Source organism: Elaeis guineensis, chromosome 3 (genome assembly GCF_000442705.2).
Source record: "Elaeis guineensis isolate ETL-2024a chromosome 3, EG11, whole genome shotgun sequence".
NCBI lineage: Eukaryota > Viridiplantae > Streptophyta > Magnoliopsida > Arecales > Arecaceae > Elaeis > Elaeis guineensis.
This window is the reverse complement of record NC_025995.2, coordinates 119,385,846-119,409,743: the sequence shown is the minus strand read 5'-3', so window position 1 is coordinate 119,409,743 and position 23,898 is coordinate 119,385,846. Positions and strand designations below refer to the sequence as shown.

At 37.4% G+C, this 23,898-nt stretch overlaps 1 protein-coding gene across 1 annotated transcript in view; it reads right to left on the bottom strand.

Moving 5' to 3' along the window:
* LOC105041461 (probable RNA-dependent RNA polymerase 5) overlaps window positions 1-20,802 on the bottom strand; it is a 34,803-nt gene extending 14,001 nt beyond the window's left edge. The window contains exons 1-10 of the mRNA XM_073253448.1: window positions 19,639-20,802; window positions 19,384-19,507; window positions 15,943-16,072; window positions 15,010-15,084; window positions 9,443-9,635; window positions 6,280-6,478; window positions 6,091-6,178; window positions 5,835-5,978; window positions 1,238-1,312; window positions 1,079-1,150 (exon numbers count right to left, since the gene is read on the bottom strand). Of these exons, the coding sequence (XP_073109549.1) occupies window positions 1,079-1,150; window positions 1,238-1,312; window positions 5,835-5,978; window positions 6,091-6,178; window positions 6,280-6,478; window positions 9,443-9,635; window positions 15,010-15,084; window positions 15,943-16,072; window positions 19,384-19,507; window positions 19,639-19,978 (1,440 nt within the window). The 5' untranslated portion in view covers window positions 19,979-20,802. The remainder of the gene's footprint in view (window positions 1-1,078; window positions 1,151-1,237; window positions 1,313-5,834; window positions 5,979-6,090; window positions 6,179-6,279; window positions 6,479-9,442; window positions 9,636-15,009; window positions 15,085-15,942; window positions 16,073-19,383; window positions 19,508-19,638) is intronic.
* Between the last annotated feature and the right edge of the window lie 3,096 nt (window positions 20,803-23,898).

Genomic DNA, 23,898 nt, shown 5'->3' with positions numbered 1-23,898 from the left:
AAAGGAAAGGGAACTCAAAGATGTTGATAAGAATCTAGGCCATAAGAATGGACTTCTAATCTTCTTGGAACTTGTGGAAGCCTTGAAGCCATGGAATGTCGTACCAGACCAAACCGCCCGGTACACCCGATATTGTACCGAACCAATGCGGAACCAGCACGGTTTGGCTCTAATACTCAGTAAATGCCCTTGAACTGGTCTAAACCAATCTGAACGATTCAACTCGGGCCGATACACGGCTGAACCATCCAATACGAGCTGGTTGGGCCATCACTCAAATGGCTGAGAAGGCTCAGGAGCCTTCTTAAGCCATTTTCTCTAATTTTCCACATCCCCTCCCCCCCGCAAATAAAAAAAAATCAAAAAATTGAGTGATGGCCAAACCGGCTTATATCGTATGGTTCGGCCATGTACCGGCTCGAACTAAACAATTCAAACCGGTTTAGACCAGTTTGGGCGCATTTAGCGAATCCTAGGACCAAACCGTGCCGGTTCCACACCAGCTCGGGTCGATACAGGGTGTACTAGATGGTTCAATCCAGTACGGCATTCCATGCTCTTTAGGCTCATTCACCTAACAAAATGTTTCGGACAACAATCTGCACGAAAGCATCTTGAAAGTACAGTTGTAGGCTTGCAGCTATTTAGAGAAAAGGTTTAGTGCACATTAGTTGCACAATCAACTTACATGTTCTTCCTTTGTACAAACCTATACAATGATAGATTGGTTCTTTGCCTTGCATCCCTTGGTGCTGCAAAAGTATTCTCACTTCTCAATTGTCATATATGTGCTGAGATTGCATAATTTTACACCGCAAAAGAATTCTAAATAACACATATGAATAAAGTCATGAGCACATGTAATAGCTCGCCAACCAAGTAATTACAACATATGTTTTAGCACTATTATGACATTATCATAAAAATAAAAATCCTTTTATCTATATCATGCCACATGATCTACGCAATCCAGAATCAGTGGCAAACTTTTGACTGCAAAATAATTGATTCAAGTTATTGTGAAGACACACTGACACCTTTCATTGTCACTAAGGGAAAAGATAATAAATATACCTACCCGTTTGTCTATTAGAAGGGTTCCCTTCACAGCACGACCATCCTTGAACAAGCGGAATTGGATAAGCAAAGGCTATCAGGAAACAAGAGGATCGGAAGTTTCATTAATCATGCATGAGAATGTAAGAGCTAGAAATTGCAAAGCACCTTACATGCATACCGGTTCAGCACTACAAGATCTGCATTGTCTTGAACTTGAATCTCTCTCTAAGATGCCAGACCCATCCAAATTTTTCTAAAGATAAAAGTTGAATGACCAAACAGAAGATTGTTACTAGTAAAATAAAAAAAGGAATGATCATCTATACTCAAGTGAAAATCAAAAATAAATCTTAAAACCACAGCATAGTTGGAAACTTGGAATGAGCAAACCAGATGTTTGAGTAAATATCAAAAGAGAAAGGTTGACATCTCAAATACAACATTAGAAAAATTCTTTACTTTTAAAATATCGAAAGAAATAGCCATGAACTTTTCATGGGTTAAGGCATATCATCGTTCTAAGGTCCTAACATGACAAAGTAGTTAGAAGAAAGAATAAAGGTGCACATCAATCATATGTTTGGTTATCTTGCCTTTTGACTGTGAAGCCTTCTATTTAATATAGTCCCAATTTTGCCTAATATTACTTTTGCAAGCCTAACATTCAAATGTCTTCGGTTGTTGGACTACATAAGATTTTAAATCCCATGGGATGGGGGTTACCAGTTTCTCCATGGAACAAGACTCCCTGTTGTCCTGCCTTGTCCCAAAAGCGGTCACACCTATTCATCTCAGTAGATATCCTCCATCTCTCTCCCTTCTTTTCTTTCCTTCTTTTTCTTCTTTTCATCTTTCTTTCTATTCTTCTTTTTTTCCTCTCTCATTCATTCTTTTTTCTACCTTCATTTCTTTTCTTTCCTTTTTCTTTCTTTTCCTTATCCCTTAATTTCTTTTTTCTTTTTTCTTTTTCCTTATTCTTTCTCTTTCCTTTCTTCCTTATTTCCTTCCTTTCTTTTTTTTCTTCTCCCTTCCTTTCTCCCTTTTTTCTTCTTCTTTTCTTTCACTTTTCGCTTTTCTTCATCTTTTCTTCCTTTTTTCCTTTCATCTTTCTTCTTCTCTCCCCACATGGACAGGTTTCGGAGTCCCAACCTCATCCCCATCCATTTTCTCACAAAAATAGGATAGAACAGCCGGGACGCCACTTGTCTTGCCAGGATTTAAGACCTTGGGACTAGATATCAAATTAAATCTTTGGTAAAATATTTAACAAGTCCCAAATAGATGATGTGCCCCATAATCCAAATCAAAGCTACAGATTGATAATTTTAATCCAAAACTATACCTGAAGTGGGTGCAACAAGGGCCATTGTGCTAATGTTTAGAATACATGAAAGCACGTCTAAATTGAGAATCCACATTTTTTATCATCATATACATATCTTAAAAATTGTATATATCAGGATTAAATAACTTATGATGCTTTGATCATCACAAAACCTTGTATCATGTCATTAAACCAATCCATTTGCATCCACTCAATGCATGTTAGATTCTACCAAAACATAACTTTCAGTTTCTAGGCATTTCTAATAGTGAGATCACGATCAATGGTGCGAAACTCCAATTTGAAAGGTCTATAATTGATTTTGATCATTAAATATTTTATCAATAGTTTAATGGAGGCCCCATGCAGCACAATGAGGATGTCACTTCATTGTTATGGGAGTGACTATTGTTTTATGTCAAATTAAAAAAAATAGATCGAGCCCCAAAAGGTGACCAAGGCTGGGAAGCAAGTTCATATCAAATGGACCAGTCTTTGATATGTGGTGCATGAGGTTGCATATGCCTCTACGATCCATTGACCACACCGCTAGCTTATGTGTAGTTATCGTATATGGTTTAGCTAATATTGGCCAAAAACATGGTATTCCGTACCGACCAAGCCGGCCGATATATCTCGTACCGTATCGTACCGACAGCAAAATCAATTCGATTCGGGCCAATTTTTCGAAAAACACCCTGAACCACACTAGACCGATAGAAACTGCACGATTCAGGTCAGTTCAGTATGGTATAAGGCCAAACCGACCCGGTTTCCTCTTTTTTTTATGCTGATGGATGAAATTTTTTTTTGATTTTTTTATTGTCAGTACGGTATGGTATGGTATGGTATGGTACCATATCAATCGACAACCGGCACAGGATCCGGTACCTATATTTAAAACCTTGGCCAAAAAGGTGGCTGGTTTGCCTAGCACTTTGCACATATATGCAGCAGCATTAGTATTGTGCAATTGCACATGTTGATCGCATTTGTGGGCCCTTGAACATGATGCAACTACATAAGTCAGATATGTGCTTCGCATGAGCTAGCTACATGTACATTCAAGATTTCAAATCCCATAGGATGGAGGTTTCCATGGTTTCTCCATGGAGCGGGATGCCCCGTTATCTCGTCTTATCCCGACAGTAGTCTCGATCATACAATCTGATAGATATCCGCCATCTCTTCCCTTCTTTTTCTTTCTTTCTTTCTTCTTTTTTAATTTCCTTCGTTTCTTTTTTCTTCTTCTTCTATCTTTTTTTTCCTTCCCTTTTTCTTTCTTTTTTTATCCCTTTCTTTTTTCTTTTTTTCTCTTTTTCTTTACTTTGTTCCTTCTTTTCTTTTTTTCTTTTTCTTCTCCTTTCTTTTCTTTCTTCCATTTTTCTTCTTTTTTCCTTTCACTTCTTCCTTTTCCTCTCTCTTCTTCATCGTTTGTTCCTTTCTTCTTTTCTCTTTCTTCTTCTCTCCTCATGTGGATGGCTTTGGGAGTTCCGACCCATCCGGTCCCCCGTCTCTCTCCCCTTCTTTTTCTTTCTTTCTTTCTTCTTTTTTAATTTCCTTCGTTTCTTTCTTCTTCTTCTATCTTCCTTTTTTTCCTTCCCTTTTTCTTTCTTTTCTTATCCCTTTCTTTCTTTTTCCTTTGTTTCTTCTTTCTCTTTCCTTTCTTCCTTCTTTCCTTCCTTTCTTTTTCTTCTTCTTTCCTTTCACTTCTTCCTTTTCCTCTTTCTCTTCTTCATCCTTTGTTCCTTTCTTTCTTTTCTCTTTCTTCTTCTCTCCCTATGTGGATGGATTTTGGAGTGCCAACCCATCCAGTTCTCTTTTCTCACAAGAATAGGATAGGATAGACAGAACGCCCCCCCGATCCCGCTAGGATGTAAAACCTTGTGTGCTTAAGTACGAAGGTATAAACACTAATTGCTAGATGTTATTCTTATTAATATTGCTATTATTTGTAAAAATCATTGCTGTACTGTTATATTTAACATATATTATTTATTTTTAGATATTTAAAATATTAAGAGCACATGCAGCCTACATGATACATGTGTGCTATGAAATCCCTTTGACACCCACATACCTCACTCACCTTTTAAAACATTGAAATGAATCATATCAAAACAATAATCGTTAAATTAATGTGGCATTGCAGCCTGCATGACACGTGTTATGCAACTGGTTGACCAGCCACATACCTCAGCTGCCTTTTAAAATATTGAAATGGACCATATCAAATCAATAGCCGTAAAAAATTAATGTGACCTTGGGCCCACATCTTTTGCCAACGAAGATGTAGTGGGAGTGTATCAAGATAGAGAGGAAGGAAAGAAAGATCAGGATGAAGGAAAAAATGGTGGGTTCCTACTATGTGATATGATTTCTTAGCATAGAATTATATAAGAGATTCTTAATACAATTGGAGCTCAACTTTGATGAGAAGGAACAAAATGTGATTCTATGAGAGTTTTAGATAGCAAAAGAACAACCAATGCTAGAGGGATTGCCCAAGATCCAAAAATGAGAGCTCATGTCCAGGATTATAAATATACAACAATTTTAAACAATTTGTTTAACCATCAGCTCTGAAACTTCATATGTCGGCTCTCTAAGCTCAAAGTAGCTCCATTTAAACACAAAGAAAGATGCGTTGGAACATGCAATGGGACAATGACTAACACATAATAGGATAATCCTTCAAACAAGCTTTAGATTAGGCTAACTAGATAGAGTAAACCATGGCTTCAAATCTCGGTGGAATGCCTGCAGGATGGCTGGAAAAACCAGGATTTAAAACCAGGACAGTCCCTTTTCATGGGATTTAAAACATTGGAATAAATAGTACTGTCATACCTGGCCAAAATTGTGAACAGGTGAAATTTTCATCATGATTACTTACAGAATCATAAGATGAATCATCCAAGCACATTGGCATATATCTTACAGGAACTGAGCACAAAACAAAGTTCCATATTCATCAATTGTGCTACCTAGTTCAGATGCTTCGTATTTGTGGTATTCTAAGATATTAAATGCATGGATCAAAACATTTGTATTTTGTTAATTGCAAACAGCATCAGTCCATTGCTTTTGGTCTTAAAATTTTGGTTTCCCGCTATCAGATTTTTCTGTGCATATAGCCATTTTTCACATTAATAAGAGGTCAGCAATGAAAAACAATGCAAGTGATTTTGTTGGACACAAACTTCATGAAACCATCAATTACAATTACATATGCAGTAACTCTTTGGAATTCAGAGAGGAAAAATAGAATGGTCCAGCATGATCTACTACAAGGCCGTAAGAAATTTTAGTGAACTAAATAAGCTTAACGGCCTTACCCTATCTTGGCCAACAAGAAGACACCCAAGAGAGATATTTTCCCTTTTCCACGAATTTGTAATGAAATCGGTTTTCCCTGATATGTTCAAAAGTAATAAATAAAGTTGCAAACCTGGATGTCTCCTGGAATTGAGCAACGCCCCTTATAGATATTTCCTGGACATTTCATTGCTAAGTCTTCTGAAATAAACCCAGTCCCATCGGTATGGATCCTGGGTTCCCCATCTTCATCATACATTATGTTTCCATTTTCATCCTGCAAGATCGCAATTGATAGTAGAAATATGAATCCAAAAATAAGCCACAAAACAAAGAGAAATACCCAAAGGGTAGAAACTTAATATCCTGTGGGGAAAATATAACGATACCATGCAAGTTATGTCTTCAATGTCCTTGACATGAACAGATGTGAGATCAATATCTAACTTGATGGTCTTTGAGAGGATTAAAGAAAACCTGCATTTCTCCATTTGATCAGTGTTTTCAACCAAGAATGCAAATAAACACGTTTACCCATCTGCATTTGAAAATAGAATAATTCTACAAAGAAGTTTAACCTGGTCATGTATTTTGCCAAACTGGAAACCGTATGTGCATGCATGAAAATAATACGTGCTTCATGTGTTAGTTTGTCAGACAGTATGTAAGGTTTATCCTCATCCATAGCCCAACTAGATTCCATGCGAACAAAGTAGCACCTCACAGTAGATGAAGTTGGGCTTTTCTTCTTCTCTTCTTTGCCTCCATCTTTGAAAACTGTTAACATTATTTACAACTTGGATTAGTGGATTGCATTTACTTTTCTAGAAAGAATGCCAAAATGATCATTTCGTACAAAATTTTTTGACATAACCGAATTAGTTCAATAGAAACTAAAAGAATGGAGGCCAGAAGCATGAAGCTTAAATATGTAATAGGATAAGTGATACTACAAATAATGTTTCAACAACTTTGCTTCATCTAAACATGAATTACAAGTGGACCAAATACATCAATGATGGAAGAAAAGTCAATGATTAGTTTAGCTTTAATCAAGGGGCAATAACAGCAGTACAGACCAAAATTTTCTCTCTCAATTTTGACATGAGAAATAGTAAGAACAGAATAATAAGGGAAAAGGAACAATTAGATGGGGTAGTCTTGAGTTGAATGTACCCTAACAATAAATTAAAGAAATACAAAAGAAACTGTCCAAAAAAGGTGCTTAGCTACTATTACAGGTTAACAAATGCTCCTGTGGAAGATATTAGAGATGTGATCCATGGGTAAATTATTGTAAGGAAGGGCATTACCATTATTGATCATGTTTTCATGAGAGCTCTTCATACATTACAATTCTCAGCATCTCCAGAGGCATTGACAAATCAAAAACACCGAAAGACCATAAGCTGCTATAAGACATTTGGGGTGCTCTATTTCATCTTAATAGACATAAGGAAGTGAAGCCGCAATTCAAATCCCTGACCAAGAATGGTTACCCTCAGCCACACATAACCGCCATCTTAGAAGCTTGTCATTCATATTTAACAATAACTCAAAATCATAAATAGATAAAGCACCAAACCAGATGTCCATCAGAAATCTGTTTTTTCTTTTCCAGGAGAAAATGAATTTGAACAGCAAAAGGCATTCTCATTACCCAAAATGTTGTCAAATGTTGTTTAAGGTTTTTGGATGAATCAACTAATTTTTCTGAATATTCCAAATACTTTAGGCCACACTAAAGCTCCTGGATGAGAATATGCAAATCCTAAATGTCATCATAGAGAAGACCCATCTTTAGATTAGGTTAGTGGAGAAACCCACCATCTACAACTGTCTATAGCACAGTCTCTCAGTCCAAGAGAAACTCGAAAATTAATAGAAAGAAAAAATGCACAGTTAAGCATCCATCTAAAAGCCTTTTTGAAGGAAAAAAAGCTTTCCCATTTCATAGAATGATGGAACACCAGCAAACAGTGAAATAAGTAAATAACTTTCACTTTGTATAATATATGCCATCAACTGCTCTTCTCACTAAACATTATGTACAATATGATAGCATCTGCAACCACTTCCACCAAGAACTACATTGAGGTGTTTCATCTTGTTGCTATGACAACCTCCCCACTTTTCAAGGAATGAAACTGAAAACCATCACCAGTCTTTGTATAATATTTGCCATCAACTGCTCTTCTTCCTAAACATTACCATCTGCAATCTTCCCACTTTACAAGAAATGAAACTGATAACCATCATAATGCATCTCTTCAATAAATACATTTTTGAATCAGGTTGGGTATGGGAAGATGAACGTCACGGCACAAAACACAGACAGAAGGCATGAGTTTGTCAGGAGAAATCTATTTGATTCTTCCATCTGAAGATGGTAATTTTACACTTTTAAGCTCACGTATCTATTCCTAAAATATGCTTACTTGTTTTCATCCCATGCACAGCAGAAGAAGCAAACTTTAAATAAGCTGCATGGCTTATATCTCATAAAACCATCCCTCAAAAAGGACTGCTAATCTACTCTAACCCCCAAATTATTCAGACAAGTTCACCATCAAACAAGTTCTACAACAAAGCAAGATAAACTTGGAGCAGCTAAGCTCAAATAACATCTGCTTCCAAGAAAACGAACACATAATTAGCACACAGCAACTATATGATGAGTGCCACTTTGGCCTAGTCGTTAAAAGTTGGAAGTTGGAACAGTATACACCCAGTTCCAAACTCTCCCCATAAAAATAATAATAATAAATAAAGACTGAACCACTTTGTTTAAGACCTTCACTGAATGAAACTAAGCCTTTTGATGAGCCATCTATAACCATGAAATAATGAGGTCTGAAGCATACTTTCTAATCTGGTCAATCCATCTCCTCAAATCAACATGCGAGAACAGACCACTTCTGTATGAGCAATAACATAAACCTTCCTAGATCCGGCATGCCTTTGCAGATGTTCATATTTCCGTATGGTCTATGAAGCAATTCAAATCAGGCCAAAAACCATGTCTAATTAACTTTCCAGGAAGAAAACATTTATAATGGAAAAATCACTCTTCTGAGTATTCTCAAACTATGTCTGATTAACTTTCCAAGAAAGAAGCATTTATAATGAAAAAAAACAGTTCTGAGTAGTCTCAAACTAACAACCTTATGCAGACTATCATAAAGGCAATGCATACCTAAAGAATACTACATCAACGAAAAGGGCTCTAAAAATATGAAAATAAATGCGTTAAATATGTGAAATGTATAAAACTTTCTTAGTTCCATCATAATCAAGAATTGCATATGAAGAAGTGTATATTATCTTGCAGTATCATTCAAGTTTGCGAAAGTGGGAATGATACAAACATTAGTATGACAGAGATAAAAGTGACCTTTTCTAGGCTCAGCAATGTGACTTACTAGCTTTTACTGTATGTGTGTGCATGCATCTATATCCATGAATGGATGTGTATGTCTATCAGTATTTATGTAATGGCACATTAAAAGACCTAGATTAAAAACTACCAATATAATAATTTGTTGCCACTGTTCAGCTAAATGAATCAGAATGAATTGACATATAAGGAGATTTTTCGAATCATTCAACATACAACACGAAATAACAATAAGTTATATTTATGTTAAAGTACTCAAAAACGTGGAAAGGATAATACTGACCATGCATGGATAATCAAAAACAAGCCTCTCTCTAGACTAAGAAATCACTTAAACAACTTACCAAAAAAATAATACCGCCGTAAACCTACAAGAATCCCTTCTTTTGCAAATTTATGGTAAACATCAGTAGAAGAGACAATACAATGTGCAGATCTTTTTTCCCCATGCATATCCTCAGCGAACTTTACTAACAGCACATTGTCATCTCCTAAGACCCGCTGTAGGTGAGTTTTGGTGACTTGAAGATATGGGCCCTGGATACATCCATTATAAACACATTTATAACGAGATATTTATAAAATAATGCAAGTGACTAGTGACACATTGGAATGCTAGAGGAGAACTAGAATTTGAAAGAGGAAAGAGGAAATTTTGAGACAAGAAACCAATCTAAAAAATTAAACCAGATAAAATCTCATACATTTATGGAGAGGGTGATAAAAAGTTCAGTTACCATCTATAAAACTATAGTCATTTTTTTAAGATTCTAGAAGGATCATTCTTGTTGGGAGGGCAATGTTGTCATTGAAGTTGTCTCACTTGGAGATACTTTTAGTTCGTCCTTAGTTGTTTTTTTATGTTGACCTTTTGATTAGGGGATCTTTCTTTCAGTTAGGGCTTTCAAGCCCTCCCCAGCACCCCCACCCCTCCCTCCTCTCCCTCTCCCTCTCCCTCTCTCTCTTTTCCTCTCTCCTTCTCCTTCTTCCCCTCTCTTTTTGGCTCTCCCTTTGTCAGTACGCCATGGAACAGCACAGTATGGACCTGTACCATGCAAAACCATTGCCAGCTGGTCCACCCTCTGGTACCAGTTAAGCAAACCTTGTTTACAAGGATCAACATATATGGTTTAAGGTAAAGGCAGAAGAAATTTAAAAAAGACTTTGCAAATGACACGACAATATTTATGAATAGCATTAGTAGACAATGAGAACAAAAGAGACAAACAAACTCAAGAGTCCAATACTTTACAAAAAAGATATACAAACTTAAATGCTGAATAATATATATTCCTAAATATTTTATAAATCCTTTGGAATGAACTAAAGCAATCATGCATCCTGAATGGGCACAATATACGCACATAACTACCATGCTGGCGGTACAACCCTTTTAAGAAACGATATGTTGAAAAAATCATTCTTTTTTCATTGTTGTTCCCCAAATAGAAGAAATTGCCACAAATTTGAACAACATTGCCTGCATAAAGAAACTTTATGAATATCATCCAGGCAAATGAGGAATGAAGTTAAAGAAGAATAGAGGGAGCATAACGATATACGAAACTCAATTAAGGTTATGGTTCCAAGTCAGAAATTTGCTAATTATACTTTCTAGTTTCCTTCTTTAATCACATTACGACTATAACTTCTCCGAAAGAATACATTCTAAAGTAGTCATAATTTCTGAGGAAAGGCATGCATATTATAGTATAAGTATCCATACTTGCAGCATCATTGAAAACTATCCATCAATCACTGCAAGTTATCCAGCCAAGTCTGCAAGTCCTAAGGCCACCTAGAAGTGTGTCAACGCTAAATGTGGCAACCTAGATGTCAAAACCACTAAAAATGGAAGGGGGAAAAAAAGATCTTGCTTTACTGTGACACAAAATCTGAGATGTTTGTATCACGAATCCAATAATCACTAAACTTAAACAAATCTGGACAAGGACATCCTAGTGCACAACGCTCTCACCATTGAGAAGTCCAAGAAGGGCCAAATGAATACAGCCTCAATCCCACGTGCGGAGAGGCTATTTCCGGGTTTCAAACCACAAACATCCAGGTCAAAATGGAGCATCTTACCGTTGTGCCCAGGCTCGCCCTCTAAATAGATCTAGACCAGCTACAACAAAAAAAAGAACTAGAGAGAGAAACGAAGATGAGATTGAGAAGGAAGGGAAGAAGTACAAGATCAAGATATAAGATGATAAAAGAAAAGGGGGAGAGAAGATGAAATAAAGAACATCAACAACTCTATACGCAGCACTTGGAACAATCCAACAGTGAAAGATTTTAGTATATCAGTGCAGCCAATAGAGGAGGCTAAATAAGCAAAATGCCTGCTAAAAACAAATAATGAGCTGATCTCAAAATAAATTAAGAACAACCTCTCTAAAAGGGTCAAAACCCACAAGTCCATCAAATGAATAACAATATTTTCTTCTACTCTCCACCTCAAGTGAGGGCACTGCACGAGTACCACTCATGCCCAACTTTTTCCTCACATATTTCAACTTGTATCACAAAGCTCTTTATGCATAGTTTCTTTTCCTCTTCCTCATTGAACATTTTTCCCCTAGAGAGAAGTGATCAGCCTAACATTTTTTGGTGCACTAAATACAAATGTGGTCTAGCTAGAAGGTTGACTGCTACATCATAGTTCAAGCTCAAACATATTTCTCACATCTATAATTGCATAACCAGAAAAGGTCATAGGCTACCAGAACCTGAGCATGCCTTCCAGTGACTACCATTATCTTTTCACTCTTGGGTGCTAGTTTCCTCCAAAGTAAATACAAGGCTAAGTTTCTTCAATCTCAGCTAATACTAGACAGTATCCTGTATTACCCTGTTCCCCTAAACCCAGCTCAAAGGCCCATTAAAAGCCCAAAATAGAAAAAAAAAAAAAAAAAATTGAAGAAGACTCCCGCAGGGAGTCTCCTTCTCCCGACCGGCTCCTAATCGGAGTCGGAAATGCTGCCGGGGAGGAGTCAAACTCCTCCCTCCGGCTCTATTTAAGGGGGAGACCCCTTCTCCCTTCTTCCCATCAAGAAGTCTTGAAGCGAAACGGCGAAGATCGCTGAAAATCGCTCGCGAAAGCCGTCACCGTGCTCATCGCAATTCCTCGTCGGAGAGGTCATTGGAGTTCGAGGTAAGCCGTAATCTTTCTTCCTCTCTTCTCTCCCTTCCTTCCCTTACCGATGTGCACGATCGCCGGCGATTGGAGTCGTCGGATTTTGCCTAGGAAAACAGCCCCTGTTCCATCCCTTTTTTCTTGGTTTTTCAGCACCGGTGGTCACCACCGACCGCCGGCTTTGGGTTCCTTTGGGCCGCTCCATCAACACCTCCTGCCATCGGCCACCACCGTGCCGGCTGCGGCCTTGGACGGCCGGTCAAAAGGGGGGGAACGTTCGGTCCCCTGTTTTGCCAAAGAAGACCACGGGAAGAAAAAGAAAAGAAAAAGAAAAGAAAAAGAAAAATGAAAAGGAAAAGAAAAAAAAAAGAGAGACTCTCTCTCTTCTCTCTCTCTCTCTCCAGTCTAAACCATTGCTTTCTCTCTCTAAAATTGAACTTTATCTCTCTACTTTCTCTCTCTAAATATTTTCTCTCTCCTTTCTCTCTCTAAGAAAGATCTATAGATCTTGTATCATGCCATCTTGTCTTTTTCTAAGGACCTATGACCCCGAATCGATTCAGTGCTCAGGTGGTCTATCGGACTGGTCACCTAATCAACCACTTTCTATTATTATTAAATTTTATTGAATATATAGAATAAAAATTGATCCTGATTTAATATTTTAAATAGGATTATCTGATTCATTTAAGGAAGATTAAAGACCTAGGACGATTGAGGTAAGTGGATCTTACGCTCCTTATTTATTTTTAAATCTCTATGATTTTCATGCATATGATCTTCTATTGATGAAATCATATTTTTCATAAAATAAGGATCAGCATATATGATATGAAAAAGCATGTTTTATTATGAGCATTGATTTCATGAATATGTCTTATGAAAATAGCATGGTTATGAAGTATGAATTTTATGATTTTGCCACCTCTGTATATGTATGTTTTAAGAAAAAGATATAATGATTTCAAAAGCTCTCAGATAGCTATGAACGAATCCCTTTAGGAAGGTTGACATCCGGAGCTAGCATCCATAAGAACACAGGCCCTGCCAGCGGATATAAAGTTGGCATACGAAATATGAACTTGTCGATTAAGAACACTGACCCTGTCACGGGTATAAAGTGACCATAGCACGAATATCTGTGAGCAAGATTTGAAAATATGACATAGACACATGACAAGAATGATTTTTAAAACATGTTTATGAAATGTTCATGATTTATGCATGCATGATTGGTTTATCACTTGTTTTATTATATGCTCTATGAAATACTTTATTTTGTATTATCTATTATTTTCTAAATATTGCATGATCATGAAAAAACTTATGCTGGATCCGATAAGGAAGTGTAGGTTCTACTTACTGGGCTAGTGTAGCTCATATTCTTTTTGTTTTCTTTTTGTTTGTACAGAAGAATAAGGTTAGAACCTGCAAAAGAAATTCAGATTTGGACATCTGCGATGCAAGCTTGAAAATTTTGTAAATGAAGTTTAGATATATGATGATCACGAACTTATAGTAAATAATTATGGATTTTGAGATATAGATTTGTATTTGATTTTGAATTTAGATGCTTTGAACCAATATTGGTTTAAATATTTGATGAATAATAGAATTGAATCTTTTATTTGATGGATTTTAGATGATTCTGATGGATTGGCTTCGTGTTATCGTGGGTACTATCCCTCGGTAGCATGGCCGTGTTATGTCCCAGATTTGGGGCGTGACATATCCTGTATACCCAATGACTTTAATTGTTTTACAAGAATATTGTTACTTGGTCACGGCTTGCTACTAGTTACAGGTGAGATCTCCAAGGACTCAAAACACTGATCCAACTTCAACAAGTATATGAAAATTCTGGTCTGGTAATAACAAACCCTGATGTTGTCAAATACCCTTCAGTAGTATCTTGTATAAGATGATGATTGCAATCTACATGGGATTCATTAGATAATTATAGATGCTAATCAAACTTCAAGTACGCAATTTCACATCAGATTATTAGGCTTCCTTGGATAGTCATGGCAAGAGATTCCTTCCGTATAGGTAATGTTCTGCTACACAACTCTGATATGTTAATGAGCATTGAAATAGGAAGTCCAAGAACTATCACTTGTTCAGCAAGACAATTCAGCAGTTCATGGAATATTATCAGTCATGCGTCACTTTTAACTGAGCATGTTGAGTTTAAAGTTCCCTCCAAGTAACCTTACTTCTACTCCTTTTTTAATTCCTGGCTTCTAAGAGCTTACTCCAGTTTGGAACTAATGGTTTAAACTTCTGTTTTACAATATACTTGGTGAACACTGCCCTATGTCTCCGGTACAATTTTTTTTCCCATGTGCATCTCAAACCCCAGTTTTGCAATTGTTCTCTTGACATGTCATTGCTTGTGACAACACTCAAATAGCCAAACAAACTTTGCTTTCAGACAAGAATCAATTATCATCAAAGAGTTTCTTTTTTTCTTTTAGGAGTATAAACTAGTTAAATAGCTTTTAGCATGAGACACATGAACTGTAAAAGTGAATTCTAATGCAGAAGCTTAGAACGTTATGTTACTACTTCTACCATTGAAAAAGAATGTCAAAAAAACACGTGATACTCACAATGTTACTTAAGATAATGAAAAGAAATAACTATAAGCAAACTTATTCAAAATTTAGTGTTTTACGCCAAACAGATGACACAACTGGCCTTTAAAAACAGTAACAATCAAAACAGAAAAGTGTCTAGTATTGTGCCTAGATTCAGGGAACTCACACAAACCTTGAATATATAGGTTCCATCTAGATCTACACAACAATGATAAACATGTGTCTTTCCTGAATCCCAGTCAAGAGCCTGAAAAATAGAACAAAAGCAGTCACATTACCAGATAATATATCTGTCAAAAGACTCAAAACACTAATATTTTTTGAATGCTTCAGGATGATAGATCTCTCGATATGAAATCAGTAGTGAAAAAAATCCTAAAAAGATCGTGTTGTATAAGCTTGATATAAATTTCAAAAATTATTTTATGATTTCTTACAAATTATTCATGAATTATTTTGAATTATTGTTTTGAAATTACCCACTTGATGGCATAATCCAATACTTCTTAATCTATATCTCTACACTTAAAACTTTTCTAATCTTTAATGATTCCAAGTTTTCCCCAAATGCTTGCTCAGTTACAATTTTTTGCCAGTGGGGTAAATGACCCAAAAGTGGAGGTGGTCGCCTTCCTTTTTCAAATTCATGTCATAAATTACAAAATAGGCAACTTGCTGTGCGTATACCTCATTTCGTGTCTATATTTGTTAGCATTACTGCATGTAGCAAAATACAAGTTATAACCATTAGGTCTCATAAAAGATAAAACAACATAATTAATATCTCATGTAAGTGAATCACATATGCCACTGCATCAGAACATTGATGAACACAGACAAAACCCATGGTAGATTGTACAGTTAATAACAAGAATGAGGATCAAAAGTGAAGACAAAAACCCATTTATTAGATCTTTTATCTTTATCAGCCAAAAGCAACTTCCTTATCAGGAGTTTGGCAGTCTTCCTTCATTTCAAAGAACAATATATCTTCAAAGTGAAATCATGCAATGAGGATTGATTTGACATACAAAATATTCACATTGAATATATCAAGATGTATGTAAGATCATGATCATAGCAAGCTTTGAACAACAGCGCTCACCTTTCTCCGGTCTGAATCAGAGATGTACTTATGACCAATTTCTCTCCAGACTTCCGACTCAAAGAGAGCCATTGGGAAGAATTTTATTCTCTGAATGAAACCTACAGAAATTGCACTTTCTAGGCTAGACCTAGAAAGGGCATGAAGATATACATCAACCAAATCAACCCAAATGTGCCAGAAGTATGAGCGTCTAGCATGCACATATAACTGAAGTGGGTTGTATAAACTATATGTGTGTGTAGAGAGAGAGAGAGGGAATGAAGCAAAAATATGTTCAGCATGATTGAAACATCAATCCAGTGCATCCAAAATCAAAGTTGAAACTTTGAACTTGAGAAAAGCACACTCTTAAACATAAACTTCAGTATTTATTGCATAATGTCTTAACCCAAAAGGTATAAAACTTGGAGACTTCCTGCTTGAGAGTCAAGTAGAATAAAATAGCCATTTATTGTGTCAAAATACAATGTTTTGATTTGATTTATGTTCTAGAAGCATTTAATTCAACCAAATTCTGGTCTCCGTGTGTTTTAAAATGACTAGATCAAGATTGATGGTTGAATTCTTAATGCACATGGCCAATAACAAACTTTAGGATATTATCTCTATTGCTACCATCCATTTGCATCCAACTTGATGCCTGGATACAGGAAAACCAAATGGATTTTCAATTGAAAAGGGCATGCCAATGATTTTCCATTGGTAGGATTGAAGTTTCATTCCTACCAAATGGATTCTAGAATGTGGAACCGTATAGGAGTAACATGTTTATAATTAAGTCCAATTGTTGTACAATAAGATTTCACACTATCTTATCTTTGTACATTTGAAGTCTACTTGATGCTTCTAGCAATTCTCTGAAAATGGTGTAAAACATGCAGCCAGTTGTTTCACATATATGGATGCAGCAGAAGCATTACCAAGGATAATGTTAGCTGATTTTGCTCACTTAAGAAGAACTATCAATGTAGTCAAAAGTGAAGAGTCTCCAGCAAGAAAAAAATGCTTGTTGGATCCCAAAGCTTAAGCAAATAAGAAATTTATTTTATTTCAAAAGAGATATGACAAAAGGTTGTTTGCAGGTCTGCAGTTTTTTAAAAAACAACCCTATAAACCTTCATGACCGAACAATTTGGGTTGAACTTGAAATTAGTGGGTCAATTACATTAAACAAGGATTAAATATCATCTTCCAATATTAATTCACAAAAGTATGTTGGACACATATCGCGTCAGTCGTTAAACATTTATGGATTATGCAGGCCCCTTCATCCATGACCAACTTCTAAATATGTGCACCTTCTCCACAACATCTCTTTCCCCCACTTAGCATCACCAACCTAATAACAAATTTGCAATGCTGAAAACTAGGTTTTCCTAAATATGTACCCCTTTCCACAACCTCTCCCTCTCGATCACCCCTTCCCACCCTCCCCCCAACAAACAAAACTTACCATCATCAACCTAATAACAAATTTGCAACATCAATACCTTCTTTTTCTTTCTTGCATCTCAGAATCCACTTTGTAAACCTACTTCAATTGTATTAGTCAGAAGGTAGAATGCATTGTTTCAAATATTTTTCCCCTTGCTGAAAATCTTATTCTCATCTACCAGCTAGAATGATACACCCATTCTTTTTTCTTGACTTTAAATTTCTCAATCTGGTTGGCCTGGATAAAGTGTGATAGATACATGGGACCAGTTGCTTTATTTTAGATTGAACAGGTGGTTAGATAGGGGGTGCCAACAAGATTATATGCAATAATTTATATATCCGTACCGGACTGCATACCAATGCCTTATTGGTACCGGTTGGTATGGTAGGGTATACTGTTTGTACCAACATACACTATGCTACTGGACTGGACATATCAACTATATGATGCATAGATAGTCGGGTGTACTGAACCCCTATATCATACTAGGCCAATATAGTACACTTGATACCAACTGAGACAATATGATACTTAAAGCCTTACTTATATGTACAGTAGATGAAGGTTTGTGGGTCAGGCATGTGGTTTGATGCAAGATGGACCTATGAGGATTAAATCATCCAGGATTGATGCTACTTCTAATCGACTCAGCTAAAGAGTGGACATATCATAAACCGCAAAGCAAGACAAATCGTGGTAATGTAGTTGTACAAATTTAACAATGCCAAAATTTAAGTGCTACGAATTTGAAAGCAGTATTGCATGTATGTATCACACATAACAAGCATTAGTATCACACTGTCACGTCTTCAAGAAAATCAGCTTAACAGGAGAATCTGGATAATATGCTAAGAGAGATAAGGTTGCAAGCATCTTCACTAAACTAGAAGTGGGCTTGAAACATTAAGATAAGCATTTCAGTTAGATCAACCAAAAGCATACCTTATGGGGTAGGTAGTGTCAAGAGTTAAAGCATGTCTTCTGATGAATTGTTTTCAAGGAACTTGTGGCTAAATATGGTTGGTTCTTTGTAAAGATCAGAGAAAAAGGATTTGAGAAAAAAGAAAAGATAATTCCATAATTCAATGAATGTAGCAAATATGCAAATTGGAAAATTAACAGCCTGTTTGGCACTGCTTTTGTTTTCTCATTTTGTTTTGAAAGCCCAAGAAGAAAAGTGAATTTAAAACATTATCCTGTTCTTAAACTGTCTATAAAATAAGAGAAGCTTTTGGAAGCAAAGATTTATTGCTTTCAAAAAATGTAAAACTAGAAGCAATGAACAGCAGAAGTTTTGTGCAAACACTGTCATTCATGTACGATTTCATTAATTTGTAGAGAAATAAAAACAGCGATAATGCCAAACAGGCTCTAAGTTTTCTATTCCTGTTTTCTTTAATAGCAGTGATGGCCGTACGAGCTCCAGCACATGATTAGAGAAGGCGATATCTGGAGTTAATACATGAACAGCGACATGCCCAAAGTGTTGCTTCCTAGTAATGCACGTATTGGAATAACAAGTTTCTAAGTTTACATCTTCAACGAAAGAATTAGATAGAGAGAGAGAGAGAGTAACTGCAAGTGTCTGTGTAAGAACCTCCAAATTCTATGATTCTGTCTTGGGTTTGAAGAAAATCATGCTTTTGCGTTCCCATTACAAGATTCTATGAATTCTAAAATAATCACCGGTACACTAACAGAAAAAAAACCTTGCGATCACTGACCTGCCTATACACCTGAAAAACAAGAAAGCATTCTGGAACCTCCAAATTCTATTATTCTGGCTTGGGTTTGAAGAAAATCAGACTTTTGAGTTCCCATGACAAGATCCTATGAATTTTAAAATAATCAATGGTACACTGACCGAAAAAAACCTTGCGATCAGTGACCTGCCCATACAACTTAAAATCAAGAAAGCATTCTAAAACTCTCTACATAATTTATGAATTCTAAGATAATGTATATGTAGCAAACTAAGAAAAATTCCATGCAACACTTACTTGCCAATGTAGCTTAAAATCAAGAAAGCTTTCCTGAACTCCAGTTCGCCCAATGCTTCCATCTGGGGGCTTGCCATTTGTCTCTGAGGCATCTCACAATCTAATGGGCACGCAGTAGAATCATCTGTAAAAATAACCAAGCATAAAACTATGTTCACCAAATCTTTCCATCAAAAGGTGGGTTCTTGAAACCAACTAGCATAAACGAAATCAAAATATATTGTTCGTTTTAAATCCCAGAACGAGAAGAATTACCTCTGTTTGACGTAAAGGCAGGGGAAGACGGCCCCGAGAAGCACGCACTCTCTTGGGTGGACAACGCCTCGGCGTGCCGAGCCAAAGCGACAGGAGAGTTCTTGGCCATGTAAACAATGAAGCCGGATAGGTTCTTGACGCTCCTAGCGGCGGAAATGTCATGCAAGATTCGGAGAGAAGCCTCCTCTCCGAGGGCAGCCAGCTCCCTCCGGGCAATGGCATCGGGAGGAGAGAGGGATTTGTCGCGGCATATTCTTGCGAGGAGCTCCTCGACAGCGCTTGGGAGGCAGTGGTGATGGTGGCCGGAGACCAGCGGAGAGAGAGGAGTTGGAGAAGCCATGGCGAATTGGGAATGAGCGGAGGAACCAAGCTGGGTTTTTAAAGTCGCGAAAAAGGGTTGAGAAGAGAACGCTGGGGTCCAGTGGGAGTTATCTTGAGTTCTTGTTTCCAAATGCTTTCCTTCCTTCACCGGGATTCAAAAAAAACAAAACAAAAGAAGCTTTGGTAGCAACTACCCTCGCCGGAAGAAAAGACACGTTAGACAGTGGCGAATCCAAAAAATTTTGTCGCTGGGAGCACTCGGCAGGGAGGAAGAGGAGCCGTGGGCGGAGAGAGTCGCAGAGCAATGGGCGCCGGATGGAGTCGCGCGCGGAGGAAGGTTTGAGTTTCACTTTTCAGGGCTTGGCCTTGGGGCTGGGGCTGGCGGAGTCGCGGAGCGGTGGGCGCCCGGCGCCGGGCGGAGTCGCGTTCAGAGGGTTTCAGGGCGGGGCTGGGACCGGCGGAGTCACGGAGCAGTGGGCGCCGGAGGAGTCGCGGAGCAGTGGCGAGCGGGCGCCGGCGGAGTCGCGGAGAAGGAAGGTTTCACTTTTCGGGGCTTAGGACTGGGGCCGGCGGCGGCGGAGTCGCGGAGCAGTGGGCGCAGGGCGGAGTCGCGGAGAAGAATGTCTGAACGTGGGACCGGGGAGCAGTCAGTGGGCGCCAGAGGCCCGGAGGAGTCGCGGAGAAGGGCGCCGGCGGAGTCGCAGAGTCACGGAGGCGAGCCGATGGAGGAGGGTTTCACTGCCGAGGCCTGTAAAAAATTTAATTGAATTATGGGGGCTTGGACCGTCGGGGCCATGGCCCCCGATATCAGTATATTGCGAAATTCTTTGTGCACCATTGGCGGTGCAGAGCGGCCGCATCGTCCGCAATGATTGGCTCATACGAAGACTTGAAAGAAAAAAAAATAATAATAATAAATAAATAAATAAATAAAAATTTATACGTCGTTTTTCGATCTCATAAATCAATCACCATGGGTGATAAATACTTTCTGCACCGTTCGGATGCACAAAGAATTCTTCAGTATATTGGATCTGCTCCTGGACGTGCAGCAAGGTCGAGGCGAGGCCCTTTTAGCATTCTTAAAGGCCGTTCCCCGCCTGGTGAAAGGATCCTGCGCAGCATACGAAAAGATACTTGATTATTTACAGATTTTTTTAAAAAAAATTAATATTTTTTATAAAATATATTTAATCATATAAATATAGGATAAATATAATCATATATTTTTTATAAAATATATTCAATCATATAAATATAGAATAAATATAATCATAAAAATTAAAAAATAATAAAAAAAATTAGGATAATAAGGACATTGCCCATAAAATTTCATCAAAATATCCAACAATAAAAGAAATGATCCAACCCGCTATAAATGTGCTACATGTCCAGAAAAAAATATCCTCTTAATGCACTCCAAATATTATGGGCTCGTTTGATCCATGAGAAATTTTTTTCTCAAAAATTTTAAAAAATTATCTTTTGATAATAAAATTTTGATATATTTGATTGATCATAGAAAAGTAACTTATTACATAGTACCTTATGTTTGGTTGAATACTTATTTTTTTAGAAAAATTATATAAAATATCTATTATATACTTAGTAGATATAAGGCTATATCTTTTACTTCTAAATTTTATATTAATATTAATATATTATAATATAATATTAGATCATAATAATTTATTACGTTAATATAATACTAGTATAATGGATTCTGCTGCAGCACTCTTTTATAATTTTTTATTATAAAGAGCATTGATGGCATTACATATTTATTTTTATATATTTTTATTTTTTAAAAATAAATATTTTATTTTTTTTCTTCTTCTTCTGCCCGTAGCTTCACCGCGCCCAACCCTCCCCCTACCTCCCTGGCCATTGGTGTCACCTGCGGCTCCTCCACACTCCCCCCAATGCCTCCTCTGCACCACCACCCAACCCCTCGAGTCTCCTCCACTCCTTCGCGTGCGCCCCCCCACGGCTCGTGCCTCCTCCATGCCACCAACCATTCGGTGGCCCATCCCTCCTCTCTTAGTTTCGCACTCCCCCTCCGACATCCACTGCCGCTCTACACCCCCCCCACCTTACCTTCGATAGCCGTGGCTATTCTGTGTCCACCCCTGACCTTGTGTGGCCCCTCCCCTTGAGGTTTCTCTGTGCCATCGCAACCACACCCCCTCCCCTTGGTGTCCCTCGTAGCCCGTAGCTTCTCTGTGCCGCACCCCCCAACCCACACCCCTCCCGGCCATGGCTTCTTCATGCCATCGCCGCCTCCTCCCCCTAGCCCTCCAAGGCCTGCACCCCCTAACCTATGCCCCTCCACAGCTGCGGCTTCTCCACGCCACCACCGCCCCCCTCCCCACCTCCCAACCTTCCGCGGCCGGCACTACCCAACCCTCTGCCCCACCGTGGCTTCTTCGCACCCCCATGCCCTCCCCCCAATCCCTCCTCCCCGGCTCTCTGCGATCCACAGCTTCTCCATGTCATCACTGCCACCACTGCCCCCCTCCTTCCCCCCAACCCCCGGTGCCTATGGCTCCTCCATGTTCACCTCCTTCGATGGCCCACGGAGAAAGAGAAGATTTTTTTTAAAAAAATAATTTAATCATGGTAAGAAATAATCTTAATCTTTAAAATATTTACCATACTAGTCGTGCACTCGGCTATTCCACAAGTTGAAATCTGAGTTGTCTATATTTAATTCGATGATCAGAAATAGATAAAAAAATCAAGAGACCAAAATACCCTTTTAAGCACCGTAGCAAAACTATTAGTATAATATAATATTAATATTTTAATATAATAAATTTATTAATATAGATTTAAATATAATATTAAATATAATATTATATTAATATAAATATAAATATATTAATATTAATAAAATATTATATTCAGTATTTTATCTTAATCATCAATTGATATTTTATAAAATCTTAATTATGAATCTTAAAAAAATATATTTAAAAAAATATTATTATTTTCTATCTCATCAAAACCGTCAAAACCTATCTTTTCCATAAATTTTTATTTTTTATAAAATATATAAAATTATTTTTTATAAAAAATATTTTAATTTTTTAAAAAAATTTACTCAAATAAGCACCTCTCCGATCTTGCACCGGCCAGACACGTAGCAGTGGGTGAAATTGAATCATTCCACTCTACAATAATAATTTTTTTCAAAAAAATAATCTATATTTTTTTCAACATACAGTACATCGCTCAACAATCTATGGTGGGATAAAATTTTTACATAATTTTTTTTGATAAAGTCTAAAATTTTATTCAGAAATATGAATAGTAGGCAAAAGAAATATGAATGGTAAACAAACTTTTTTTTTTTTTAACAGTGGAATTCCTTTTTATCGGGCTTAGACAGATGTGCAAAGGGCCAATTCCTAGAGTTTTGAACAAATTTTGATTTGATTTGGCTGGTTGGGTCTAATTGGCTGGGCTCATACTGGCAAGGAGTGCAGGACAAGTAATCCACGATTCCGGACCTGCACTGAAATTTACTTGTTGTACCTTTGTCTTCCCGTGAAAGCTGGGGACACCGAAAAAGAAACATCAAATCAATCACATGTCATTCAAATTAAAGTTAATCAAATATTAAAATATAAAATATATTGAAATAATATTTCTGCGGGCTATCGTGGCATCATGTGCATTAATGTCGGTGTACTAATTTTCTACGCTAACATAAAATCACTCACTTTCTGACTCAAATTTCCAAGAAGTTTTGGATACTTGTGCATATTCCCAACCTTTGTTGGAAACTCAACGAGCCACCGACTCAACATTGCCGTTCTCATGTTAATGACAATTTTAGGAAGTATCCATGTCATTCAACAGGAGAGCACCGTGTTCAATTGGCTGCCCGCTTAAATTAGATACTTCTCCAGAGTCGAGAGTAATACAAGCGTTGCA